This window comes from Apostichopus japonicus, chromosome 16, assembly GCF_037975245.1.
Source record: "Apostichopus japonicus isolate 1M-3 chromosome 16, ASM3797524v1, whole genome shotgun sequence".
Taxonomy (NCBI): Eukaryota; Metazoa; Echinodermata; class Holothuroidea; order Aspidochirotida; family Stichopodidae; genus Apostichopus; species Apostichopus japonicus.
Window position 1 is genome coordinate 31,837,799 of NC_092576.1, and position 12,560 is coordinate 31,850,358.

The 12,560-nt window shown below is 45.7% G+C and overlaps 4 protein-coding genes across 8 annotated transcripts in view; 2 read left to right on the forward strand and 2 right to left on the reverse strand.

Annotated features, from left to right (window-relative positions):
* Nucleotides 1–12,560, reverse strand: part of LOC139982139 (uncharacterized) — a 272,671-nt gene that overhangs the window by 237,831 nt on the left and 22,280 nt on the right. The window lies entirely within an intron of this gene.
* Nucleotides 1–12,560, forward strand: part of LOC139982126 (uncharacterized) — a 153,372-nt gene that overhangs the window by 62,421 nt on the left and 78,391 nt on the right. The window lies entirely within an intron of this gene.
* The window catches only part of LOC139982131 (uncharacterized), a 221,487-nt gene that overhangs the window by 22,985 nt on the left and 185,942 nt on the right, over nt 1–12,560 (reverse strand). The window lies entirely within an intron of this gene.
* LOC139982134 (uncharacterized) lies at nt 5,800–8,780 on the forward strand. The gene is made up of 2 exons (XM_071994733.1): nt 5,800–6,078; nt 6,551–8,780. The coding sequence occupies exon 2, from the start codon at nt 6,551–6,553 to the stop codon at nt 8,639–8,641; it is 2,091 nt and encodes a 696-aa protein (XP_071850834.1). The 5' UTR covers nt 5,800–6,078; the 3' UTR covers nt 8,642–8,780.

The following is a 12,560-nucleotide window of genomic DNA, read 5'->3' on the forward strand; positions in this document are numbered from 1 at the left end:
CGATCCTTTGTTTCGCAGCCTCAAAACTGCTTGGTATGGGACGGTTTCAGTAGAATATTTTCACCTGTTATATGAGGGATTTATATTCTGTTATATTTTATATTCTTAGGGTATATAGATTACATCTATTGTGTATTCTAGCTTGTATAGTTTAATACCCATACCTATAATTATTGTCTTAAATTAATTTACCAAAATATTATGGTACATACCATAGTATTCATTTCCTCCTGAGGTACTTCATCATGCTCTTCATTAGTTGTCTGCAAAAAGTACAATCAGTGAATTATTGATCTTGATTGAAATAAATATAATGCTTAGAGATTTAGGACCTGTCTATATTGGGGTGTGTTATTAAAATGATCAAGAATGTCCACACAATTGGCATCCATACAGGAGTGTATTATCAATATTATTACCACTCGGTTCCGGGGACCACCAATTGCCTTCCTTATCTGATGGAACATTTCCCCCGTATTAGGCCATATATGCTCATCAATGGCTGAAGAGGATTAACCTACTGTATAGTCTGACAGTAGCTTGATCTAGGAACCTTGTGATGACAAAGTGGGATACACAGCTTCTGAATGGCACCTCTGCCCTAAATGTCTTGACTGACCAATACTGTCATAAAAGTGTAATAATGTTAACATACAGCTACCACGACTGAAGGTGTTTAGATATTATACAACACCTAATTATATTCCGGCCATTTGATTGGTCCATTGCTCGTCGATTGCATGCAAAATCCGCTCTATTGCACTCTATGAAATAGAACCATGTGCTATACTTTTTTGATAGCACTTTTTTCAATGGTAAGAGAGCATAGAAACCTGTCTGTTCAAAAAAATCTGTTGCATGAGTGCATTTTACATCCAATTATATCCAAATTTGAAGGTGTTGTATGAAACAAATAATGAATGGTTTCCATTTGTGCAATAGTACAAATATTACATTCGTTGAAAAATGTAATTTGTTCCATTCAACTCAGCTGCGCCTCGTTGAATGGAACTTTCCATCTTTTAACTCATGAAATATTTGCACTATTGCACTCATAACCATCTATAATTTGTATACTATCTTAAAGAAAGGTGTACTATTGAATCATGTTTGTGAAATTTACCATAGCCCCACAAAAGTATCCATCCTCAAATCATCTGTGTGAAACAATGCAAATCTACAGTTTGCACCACATTTGACTGTATGTATGTCCCGATTCTGACCAACAATTGAATGTACCATGCACTGAATCATGTGTGTGAAAATCATCATAGCTGACACAGCGTATAGATACTGCTTCAGACTATGCTATTTCTATATTTCTGGTCGATCCTTTGTTTCGCAGCCTCAAAACTGCTTGGTATGGGACGGGTTCAGTAGAATATTTTCACCTGTTATATGAGGGATTTATATTCTGTTATATTTTATATTCTTAGGGTATATAGATTACATCTATTGTGTATTCTAGCTTGTATAGTTTAATACCCATACCTATAATTATTGTCTTAAATTAATTTACCAAAATATTATGGTACATACCATAGTATTCATTTCCTCCTGAGGTACTTCATCATGCTCTTCATTAGTTGTCTGCAAAAAGTACAATCAGTGAATTATTGATCTTGATTGAAATAAATATAATGCTTAGAGATTTAGGACCTGTCTATATTGGGGTGTGTTATTAAAATGATCAAGAATGTCCACACAATTGGCATCCATACAGGAGTGTATTATCAATATTATTACCACTCGGTTCCGGGGACCACCAATTGCCTTCCTTATCTGATGGAACATTTCCCCCGTATTAGGCCATATATGCTCATCAATGGCTGAAGAGGATTAACCTACTGTATAGTCTGACAGTAGCTTGATCTAGGAACCTTGTGATGACAAAGTGGGATACACAGCTTCTGAATGGCACCTCTGCCCTAAATGTCTTGACTGACCAATACTGTCATAAAAGTGTAATAATGTTAACATACAGCTACCACGACTGAAGGTGTTTAGATATTATACAACACCTAATTATATTCCGGCCATTTGATTGGTCCATTGCTCGTCGATTGCATGCAAAATCCGCTCTATTGCACTCTATGAAATAGAACCATGTGCTATACTTTTTTGATAGCACTTTTTTCAATGGTAAGAGAGCATAGAAACCTGTCTGTTCAAAAAAATCTGTTGCATGAGTGCATTTTACATCCAATTATATCCAAATTTGAAGGTGTTGTATGAAACAAATAATGAATGGTTTCCATTTGTGCAATAGTACAAATATTACATTCGTTGAAAAATGTAATTTGTTCCATTCAACTCAGCTGCGCCTCGTTGAATGGAACTTTCCATCTTTTAACTCATGAAATATTTGCACTATTGCACTCATAACCATCTATAATTTGTATACTATCTTAAAGAAAGGTGTACTATTGAATCATGTTTGTGAAATTTACCATAGCCCCACAAAAGTATCCATCCTCAAATCATCTGTGTGAAACAATGCAAATCTACAGTTTGCACCACATTTGACTGTATGTATGTCCCGATTCTGACCAACAATTGAATGTACCATGCACTGAATCATGTGTGTGAAAATCATCATAGCTGACACAGCGTATAGATACTGCTTCAGACTATGCTATTTCTATATTTCTGGTCGATCCTTTGTTTCACAGCCTCAAAACTGCTTGGTATGGGACGGGTTCAGTAGAATATTTTCACCTGTTATATGAGGGATTTATATTCTGTTATATTTTATATTCTTAGGGTATATAGATTACATCTATTGTGTATTCTAGCTTGTATAGTTTAATACCCATACCTATAATTATTGTCTTAAATTAATTTACCAAAATATTATGGTACATACCATAGTATTCATTTCCTCCTGAGGTACTTCATCATGCTCTTCATTAGTTGTCTGCAAAAAGTACAATCAGTGAATTATTGATCTTGATTGAAATAAATATAATGCTTAGAGATTTAGGACCTGTCTATATTGGGGTGTGTTATTAAAATGATCAAGAATGTCCACACAATTGGCATCCATACAGGAGTGTATTATCAATATTATTACCACTCGGTTCCGGGGACCACCAATTGCCTTCCTTATCTGATGGAACATTTCCCCCGTATTAGGCCATATATGCTCATCAATGGCTGAAGAGGATTAACCTACTGTATAGTCTGACAGTAGCTTGATCTAGGAACCTTGTGATGACAAAGTGGGATACACAGCTTCTGAATGGCACCTCTGCCCTAAATGTCTTGACTGACCAATACTGTCATAAAAGTGTAATAATGTTAACATACAGCTACCACGACTGAAGGTGTTTAGATATTATACAACACCTAATTATATTCCGGCCATTTGATTGGTCCATTGCTCGTCGATTGCATGCAAAATCCGCTCTATTGCACTCTATGAAATAGAACCATGTGCTATACTTTTTTGATAGCACTTTTTTCAATGGTAAGAGAGCATAGAAACCTGTCTGTTCAAAAAAATCTGTTGCATGAGTGCATTTTACATCCAATTATATCCAAATTTGAAGGTGTTGTATGAAACAAATAATGAATGGTTTCCATTTGTGCAATAGTACAAATATTACATTCGTTGAAAAATGTAATTTGTTCCATTCAACTCAGCTGCGCCTCGTTGAATGGAACTTTCCATCTTTTAACTCATGAAATATTTGCACTATTGCACTCATAACCATCTATAATTTGTATACTATCTTAAAGAAAGGTGTACTATTGAATTGTGTTTGTGATATTTATCATAGCCCCACAAAAGTATCCATCCTCAAATCATCTGTGTGAAACAATGCAGATCTACAGTTTGCACCACATTTGACTGTATGTATGTCCCGATTCTGACCAACAATTGAATGTACCATGCACTGAATCATGTGTGTGAAAATCATCATAGCTGACACAGCATATAGATACTGCTTCAGACTATGCTATTTCTATATTTCTGGTCGATCCTTTGTTTCGCAGCCTCAAAACTGCTTGGTATGGGACGGGTTCAGTAGAATATTTTCACCTGTTATATGAGGGATTCAATATGCATATTCTGTTATATTTTATATTCTTAGGGTATATAGATTACATCTATTGTGTATTCTAGCTTGTATAGTTTAATACCCATACCTATAATTATTGTCTTAAATTAATTTACCAAAATATTATGGTACATACCATAGTATTCATTTCCTCCTGAGGTACTTCATCATGCTCTTCATTAGTTGTCTGCAAAAAGTACAATCAGTAAATTATTGATCTTGATTGAAATAAATATAATGCTTAGAGATTTAGGACCTGTCTATATTGGGGTGTGTTATTAAAATGATCAAGAATGTCCACACAAATGGCATCCATACAGGAGTGTATTATCAATATTATTACCACTCGGTTCCGGGGACCACCAATTGCCTTCCTTATCTGATGGAACATTTCCCCCGTATTAGGCCATATATGCTCATCAATGGCTGAAGAGGATTAACCTACTGTATAGTCTGACAGTAGCTTGATCTAGGAACCTTGTATTGACAAAGTGGGATACACAGCTTCTGAATGGCACCTCTGCCCTAAATGTCTTGACTGACCAATACACGATAGCGTAATATAGTTAACATGCAGCTACCACAACTGACGTTGTTTAGATACAATTTAATTAAAAGATGTACTAGGGCTTATTGAATCATGTTTGTGAAATTTATCATAGCCCCACAAAAGTATCCATCCTCAAATCATCTGTGTGAAACAATGCAAATCTACAGTTTGCACCACATTTGACTGTATGTATGTCCCGATTCTGACCAACAATTGAATGCACCATGCACTGAATCATGTGTGTGAAAATCATCATAGCTGACACAGCGTATAGATACTGCTTCAGACTATGCTATTTCTATATTTCTGGTCGATCCTTTGTTTCGCAGCCTCAAAACTGCTTGGTATGGGACGGGTTCAGTAGAATATTTTCACCTGTTATATGAGGGATTTATATTCTGTTATATTTTATATTCTTAGGGTATATAGATTACATCTATTGTGTATTCTAGCTTGTATAGTTTAATACCCATACCTATAATTATTGTCTTAAATTAATTTACCAAAATATTATGGTACATACCATAGTATTCATTTCCTCCTGAGGTACTTCATCATGCTCTTCATTAGTTGTCTGCAAAAAGTACAATCAGTAAATTATTGATCTTGATTGAAATAAATATAATGCTTAGAGATTTAGGACCTGTCTATATTGGGGTGTGTTATTAAAATGATCAAGAATTTTCACACAATTGGCATCCATACAGGAGTGTATTATCAATATAATCACCACTCGGTTCAGGGGACCACCAATTGCCTTCCTTATCTAATGGAACATTTCCCCCGTATTAGGCCATATATGCTCATCAATGGCTGAAGAGGATTAACCTACTGTATAGTCTGACAGTAGCTTGATCTAGGAACCTTGTGATGACAAAGTGGGATACACAGCTTCTGAATGGCACCTCTGCCCTAAATGTCTTGACTGACCAATACTGTCATAAAAGTGTAATAATTTTAACATGCAGCTACCACGACTGAAGGTGTTTAGATATTATACAACACCTAATTATATTCCGGCCATTTGATTGGTCAATTGCTCATCGATTGCATGCAAAATCCGCTCTATTGCACTCTATGAAATAGAACCTTGTGCTATACTTTTTTGATAGCACTTTTTTTCAATGGTAAGAGAGCATAGAAACCTGTCTGTTCAAAAAAATCTGTTGCATGAGTGCATTTTACAATTTACTTCGCTCCTCTCTTACCTGTCTCCCACTCCACTATTGCACTTTCCTATCTACCTAACTACACATTTGGAATATTTTAGCACTGCGCCCTCGCTCCCTAGGCACCGCCCACTAACTCCTCCTTCCGAATCTACCAGCCAGGAAGAAACACTACATTTTTGTGAACGAAATCTTTTCAATTTTTCGAACGCTTTTTGGACAAGTTTTGGGACTTTTTCACAGATCTGCAGATCCTAGAAGACATTTCCAACACTTCCTTAGAAGCACTGCTTAAGTATCCTTTTAAATTCGATCTTTTCACCATTTTCTCATGCCCATTCTGTACACGTTTTTAGACCATATACATGTTACTGTGGGTACCAGATGCGCGATTTTCATAGTCACGCGAATCTCGTCCAGTGGCCGTTTTGGCTCAGCTGTTTTCTCCCCTTGCACCCTTCGGTGCTGCTGTTTAGCCTAGACAGGGCTTAGGCCCTCCTGAGCCGTTTTTTGCGACCACCTAGGCTGTGGGGAAACTTGTACCCGTTTTTCTAGACGTGTTTGTCTTTTTGCCTTAACACTAGGCTCGGTTTTTGTACGATAGGATACGACTTTTGTACGTTAGGCTAGAGGCTAGGCCTCAAAAAAAAAAAAAAAAAAAGTTGCGACCTTTACGGTCTGAATCATTGTTCCCTTGCCCCAAGTGGTTCTTCCATGAGGGGAAGGCATTTTGTATGTTTTTGTGTGTTCCTTAACGATCTTTTCAGATGGCATCAAAGGAAGGCAGAACATCGATCAAGTGCGCAACTTGCTCGCTCTTTCGTCCAGGAAGGACCTGGGACGACCATGAGCTATGCCCGATGTGCAGGTCTTGCTCACGACGGGACCCATGCTCGATATGCGTCACGCTGACTCCAGCAAATTGGCAGGAGATTGAGGCCTGGATGGCAACTCGCAGGGAGAAATTGCAATCTAAGCTCACAAGACTCTCACCACCTCCCGCCCCGGCTTCTGAACCGGAGGCACCTGAAGGGAGTGTTTTGGAGCCAGTCGCCTCTGGCGATGGTTCCCCACTCGTTGCAGTACCGGTTGGGTCCGGGAATAGCACGAGTTCTAATGCCAAATCAAAAGGCAAGAGAAGCAACAAGGGCAAGGGCAAAGCCCCCAGACCCAAACGGACCACACGTCCGGAAGAAGGGTCGACGCAACTGCAGTCCACTGGTCCACAGACCACCGAACCTCCAGACCTCTGGTCCACTGGACCACCAGAATTGCCAGTCCCTGCAGACCTGAGCTCTGAGATACAACTCACCAGGGACAGAGGAAAACGGCCGGCACCACAGCCGACCAGACCTCGCTCCAGGAGCAGATCCCCACATCCAAGGGACCCATCTCCAGTCCAGGACGAATCCTCCCAGGACTCAGACAGCGGCTATAGACGCAGAGGCAGCGATAGACCGACAGGAGCCAGGGACCCTCCCCGAGGGGAGCGACCACAAGCGGATGGGAATTGGCTTCTCTCCCAACTGTCCGCTATATTACAACCACTCGTCGCACAAATGACGCCCGCACAGAATGCGGCCACAACCGACGCATCCACCGCTCCACAGCTGCCAGTCAGGCCGCTAACCCTGGACCAGGGAAGACCTCCACTGACACCCATGGACCACGATCTGGACGCACTGGAGCTAGTAGCGTCAGAAACATGGTCTGAACGTGGGGATGAAGCCTCAGTCCTGGACGAGTACGAGTCACAGGTTGACGAGGCGGAAGATGAGGAGGACGAAGAGCAAAGCGTCAAAGGCATTGACCTGCCCCCAGACCTCATCGCGAAGGCCATCCACATCTTCACAACAAGACTCGGCTTTGAGCTGCCTCCCAACCCCAAGCCAACAGAGCGGACTTCGAAACTGCGGACCACGAATGAGCCGTCGCAGTCCACGACACCTTGTGTCCCGGTGGACGCTGTCTGCTTCGACAGGATCGAAGGGCTTCAGGCCAAAAAGAGATGGACTGCTTTTCCAGCAAAGCAGGATAGAGCCCTAAAGATCCATGACGATACTTGGAAACGAATCTTCAAGGTTCCGTCCATTACAGGGGAGGTCAGGGACCGACTCAGAGCGGAACAAGCTCTGAGCTCGGGTTACTTCAGAGAGCCACTGCGCAAGAAAGCGGAACAATCGGCCTATGACCTCGACCAGGCCTCCAGAGTCGGGATGAAGTTTGCCTCTACTTTTATGCTCGCAGCAGAACTGCTGATGAGGCACCACCAGCAGCTGCCAGAGGACAAAGACCAGATCCCAGACCGGGAGGCATCACAAATCCTGTGGCTGTTGGGACCACTGGCGAGACTCATCTATGATCAGTTCGCCAGGATGTCTGTAAAGCTGGTGGAATCAAGACGAGACAACGTTCTTGCAGCAATGCGGTGGCCAGACGGGGAGACTCGCGAGAGATTAACACACCTCCCAATAGCAAACGAAGACCTGTTCGCGGGCCAGTTTGCGGACGCTGTGCAGTCGGAGTTCACAAAACGAGACTCCCTCGCCAAGACGTCGTTCTCGAGGCTGAACACCCGGAGACCCCAGGGACAGAACGCTCCCACGAGATCGTTCTCTGGCCCCAGACCTGTCAGGAGCCGCGGTCGGAGCAACGCCCCGTCCTCAGGCGACAGACGTGGCAGGTCTCGTAGACCATCCCCACCGAGAAACAGACAATACCGGGGAGCGGGATGGAGACCGCAAGGAACGGTTCGGTCATGGAACGCACCCAGACAGCCAGCAGCACGACGAGGTAGGACCGGACCTGACCCACGTGGTGCTCAGCCACCCAGATCCACCTTCGGTGCCCGGCCCTAGGGATGCCCACCCTACCACGGTCTACCCGATGGTAGGGGGGAGACTTCGACTATTCACCCAGCAATGGGAACTTCTGGGTCCGGACTCTTGGGTATTGGAGGTGATCTCAGCGGGGTACCGCATAGAATTCGTCGATATACCCCACTTACCTCCGGAAGGCGGAGGGAGGAGAATCACCCCAATCCCCGAGGATCCAGACCAACGCCGCGCTCTGGAGACAGAAATCCAGGCATTGTTGGACAAGGGCGCGGTAGTGAGGACGACAGGAAGGGAGGGACCCCTTTTCCGTTCGTCATTCTTCCTCACTCCAAAAAAAGACAAGTCCTGGAGGCCGATTCTGAACCTGCGGCCATTAAACAAAGCGTTTATAAAACCAAAACGCTTCAGGATGGAAACACTATCCATCATCCTACCATCCCTCAACAAAGGGATGTGGGCATCAACGGTGGATCTGAAAGACGCCTACTTACACATACCGATCCACCCGAAACACCAGCGATTCCTCGCATTCAGCTATGGGGGAACAGACTTCAAGTTCACAGCACTCCCGTTCGGACTATCCACCGCCCCAAGGGTGTTTACCCGAGTAGCGGGAGCAGCAGTCAAGGAACTCCGTCGCAGAGGAATTCCTCTGTTCGTCTACCTAGACGACTGGCTCATACTAGGCGACTCGTATCAGGAGGCACGACGCAACGTCACCCTTACGACAGACCTCCTTTTTCGTCTCGGCTGGCTGGTCAACGATGGCAAATCCAACCTCACCCCAAGCCAGCAAGTCAAATACCTCGGAGCCGACCTCGACTTCGCCGAGGGGTCAGTCCGACCATCCCAAGAGAGGATATTACAACTGGCGCAGCTAGCCCAGCGCATGCTCAACAGGCAATTCTCGACGGCGAGAACCTGGCTGTAGCTCCTCGGACTCATAGCCAGCCTCGTGGGCATCACCCCCTTTTGCAAGCTTCGGATGAGGCCTCTCCAATTCCACTTACTGAGCCTCTACAAACCGGAGGTCTCCGACATACAAATGCGAGTACCTCTAGCCCCCCTAGACACACAACACCTCGCTTGGTGGGCGAATCCGGAGAACTGGGCCAACGGGAGACCCTTCCACCAGGAGAGGCCCCTTACGTCAATTACCTCCGACGCCTCATTAGTCGGCTGGGGAGCATTCTGGCAGACCCTCACAGTCGCAGGGACTTGGTCAGACCATTACAAACGCCTCCACATCAACGAGCTCGAACTCGAGGCGATAGCAAGAGGACTCCGCCATTTTCAGGAGCAATTGCGAGGCCACACAGTGACGGCATTCGCGGACAATACCACCGCAGTCTCCTACATCAACAGACAGGGGGGCACCAGATCGACCCGACTTTGTCAAGCGACTTGGGACCTCCTACACTGGTGCCGGCAAAACGACATACAACTGAGAGCCTCACACCTGGCTGGGGAGGACAATCAGGTGGCAGACGCCCTCTCCAGGGGCACATTAAGCCCCACAGAATGGTCACTACAACGCCAGACTTGCGCACAGCTCTTCAATGTCCTTGGTCGTCCGAACATCGACCTCTTTGCCTCAGCCGAGAATGCCAAACTCCCGACTTTCTGCTCCAGGAGATGGCACCCACAGGCCTGGGCAGCAGACGCGATGTCCATCTCATGGGACGGGATGCAGGCATACGCCTTCCCACCCCTGTGCCTCATCCACAAGGTCCTTCTGAAGCTTCGGAGATCCAGGACGAGACTGCTTCTCATAGCCCCCAGATGGCCCAGGAGGCCGTGGTTCCCCCTTCTGCTCGACCTCCTCTGCGGAGTACCTCGCGCATTACCAGACTCCCCTCACCTACTCACCCAAGCCAAGGGGAAGATCTTCCACCCGAACATCAGGTCTCTGGACCTGACTGCCTGGCCATTATCAAGTCTGACCTCAGAACGCGAGGATTTTCAGAAGACGTTGCCGATATGGCAGCAGCGGCAAGGAGACCTAGCACCATCAGAACTTATACTACAAGGCTCGACTGCTTCTACCGATGGTGCACGAACGCCCAGATTGATCCGCGTTCAGCCTCTGTAAAACACGTAACAGACTTCATGATGTCCCTGTTCCATCAAGGCAGACAGGTCTCCACCATCAAAAACTACCGCTCAGCTATAGCGGCGGTCCACACAGGCTTCGCAGACGGCTCCACCATGGGGTCAAACAAGGTCATCTCGGCAGTCCTCCGTGGCATGGCCAACAGGAGACCGACAACACCAAAACTCCCCCACTCTTGGAGTATAAATGGTGTTCTCAGGGAGATGGCGAATGATCCTTTTGAACCGATGGCATCAGCGTCCTTACGACACGTCACACAGAAGACCCTGTTCCTGATAGCAGCCGCATCGGCCAGACGGAGAAGCTGCCTCCACGCGTTATCCGTGGCGGAGGGACACATACGTTTTGACGTCAATGGGGTACGACTCATCCCCGATCCCTCCTTCCTCCCGAAGAACCAAACTCTTGAGTTTGTGCCAGGCGACATTTTCCTACCAAAAATCTCGCATTTTTCATCGATCAGAGAGGACAAACTCTGGTGCCCAGTCAGGGCACTCCGATGGTACTTACACAGAACCAAAGACCTCCGAACTTCGCCAAAACTGTTCATCCTACCGTCTGCCCCTCACACTCCGGCGTCTAAGGACACGATCTCCCGGTGGCTGGTCCAGCTCATCCAGCCTCACACCACAGGGGGAGAGAGGGTTCGGGCACATGACCTCAGGGGCCAAGCTTCCTCTAAAGCACTATTCGCGGGGGTACCCCTGGAGGAGATCCTGAAGGCGGCGGCATGGAAGACACCATCAACTTTCGTCGCCACATATCTGACCGACACCCTCGCTTCGGAGGCGGCATTCGGACGTGCGGTGTTGGGGGTTCCTTTGGGCAGGTCCCGCCCGTTGGGCCTCCCACCATCGTAACAGTGCCACTCTGTGCAATAGTGGAGTGGGAGACAGGTAAGAGAGGAGCGAAGTAAATTCCCCAAAACTCACTGGTTTGGGGATTTACGAGCGACGATACTTACCTGTCTTTCCCTCCTCCCACCACCACTCGGGACCTACCCGACGACACAAACGCCAACTAGACCGCTGAGCACCACATGACTCAGGACGCCGCCCTTACCGCGAGCTCCTGGGATCGTCAGCTAGCCTCTCCCGGCCGCACAGGCCTCACATGTCTCACCTGGTTCATAACGAACTCTTCCAACAGGACCCTGAGACGCTCGACGATCGCGACACTCCTCTTACACCCATCCTGATTGAGGTGAGTGCTCATACCCTAACAGGGCTTCTTTTCGAACTGATACCTCTAACATGCACCAGTTCGAGCGCACTCCAGTGTAAGATTACCGTCGCACATAACATCACTTGCACCCCACCTCCATGTCACCGGGTGGGGGCTTCTCTGATGATCAGCGGAGCTCGCGCACGCTTCTTCGCCGCCCTCGGCTCCCCCTTAGGTGCCACCCGCCCTCCCTACCCGAACGAGGGGCAAGCTGCCTGCTTGTGTCCTGGGATAGATTCGGAAGGAGGAGTTAGTGGGCGGTGCCTAGGGAGCGAGGGCGCAGTGCTAAAATATTCCAAATGTGTAGTTAGGTAGATAGGAAAGTGCAATAGTGGAGTGGGAGACAGGTAAGTATCGTCGCTCGTAAATCCCCAAACCAGTGAGTTTTGGGGATCCAATTATATCCAAATTTGAAGGTGTTGTATGAAACAAATAATGAATGGTTTCCATTTGTGCAATAGTACATATATTACATTCGTTGAAAAATGTAATTTGTTCCATTCAACTCAGCTGCGCCTCGTTGAATGGAACATTCCATCTTTTAACTCATGAAATATTTGCACTATTGCACTCATAACCATGTATAATTTGTATACTATCTTA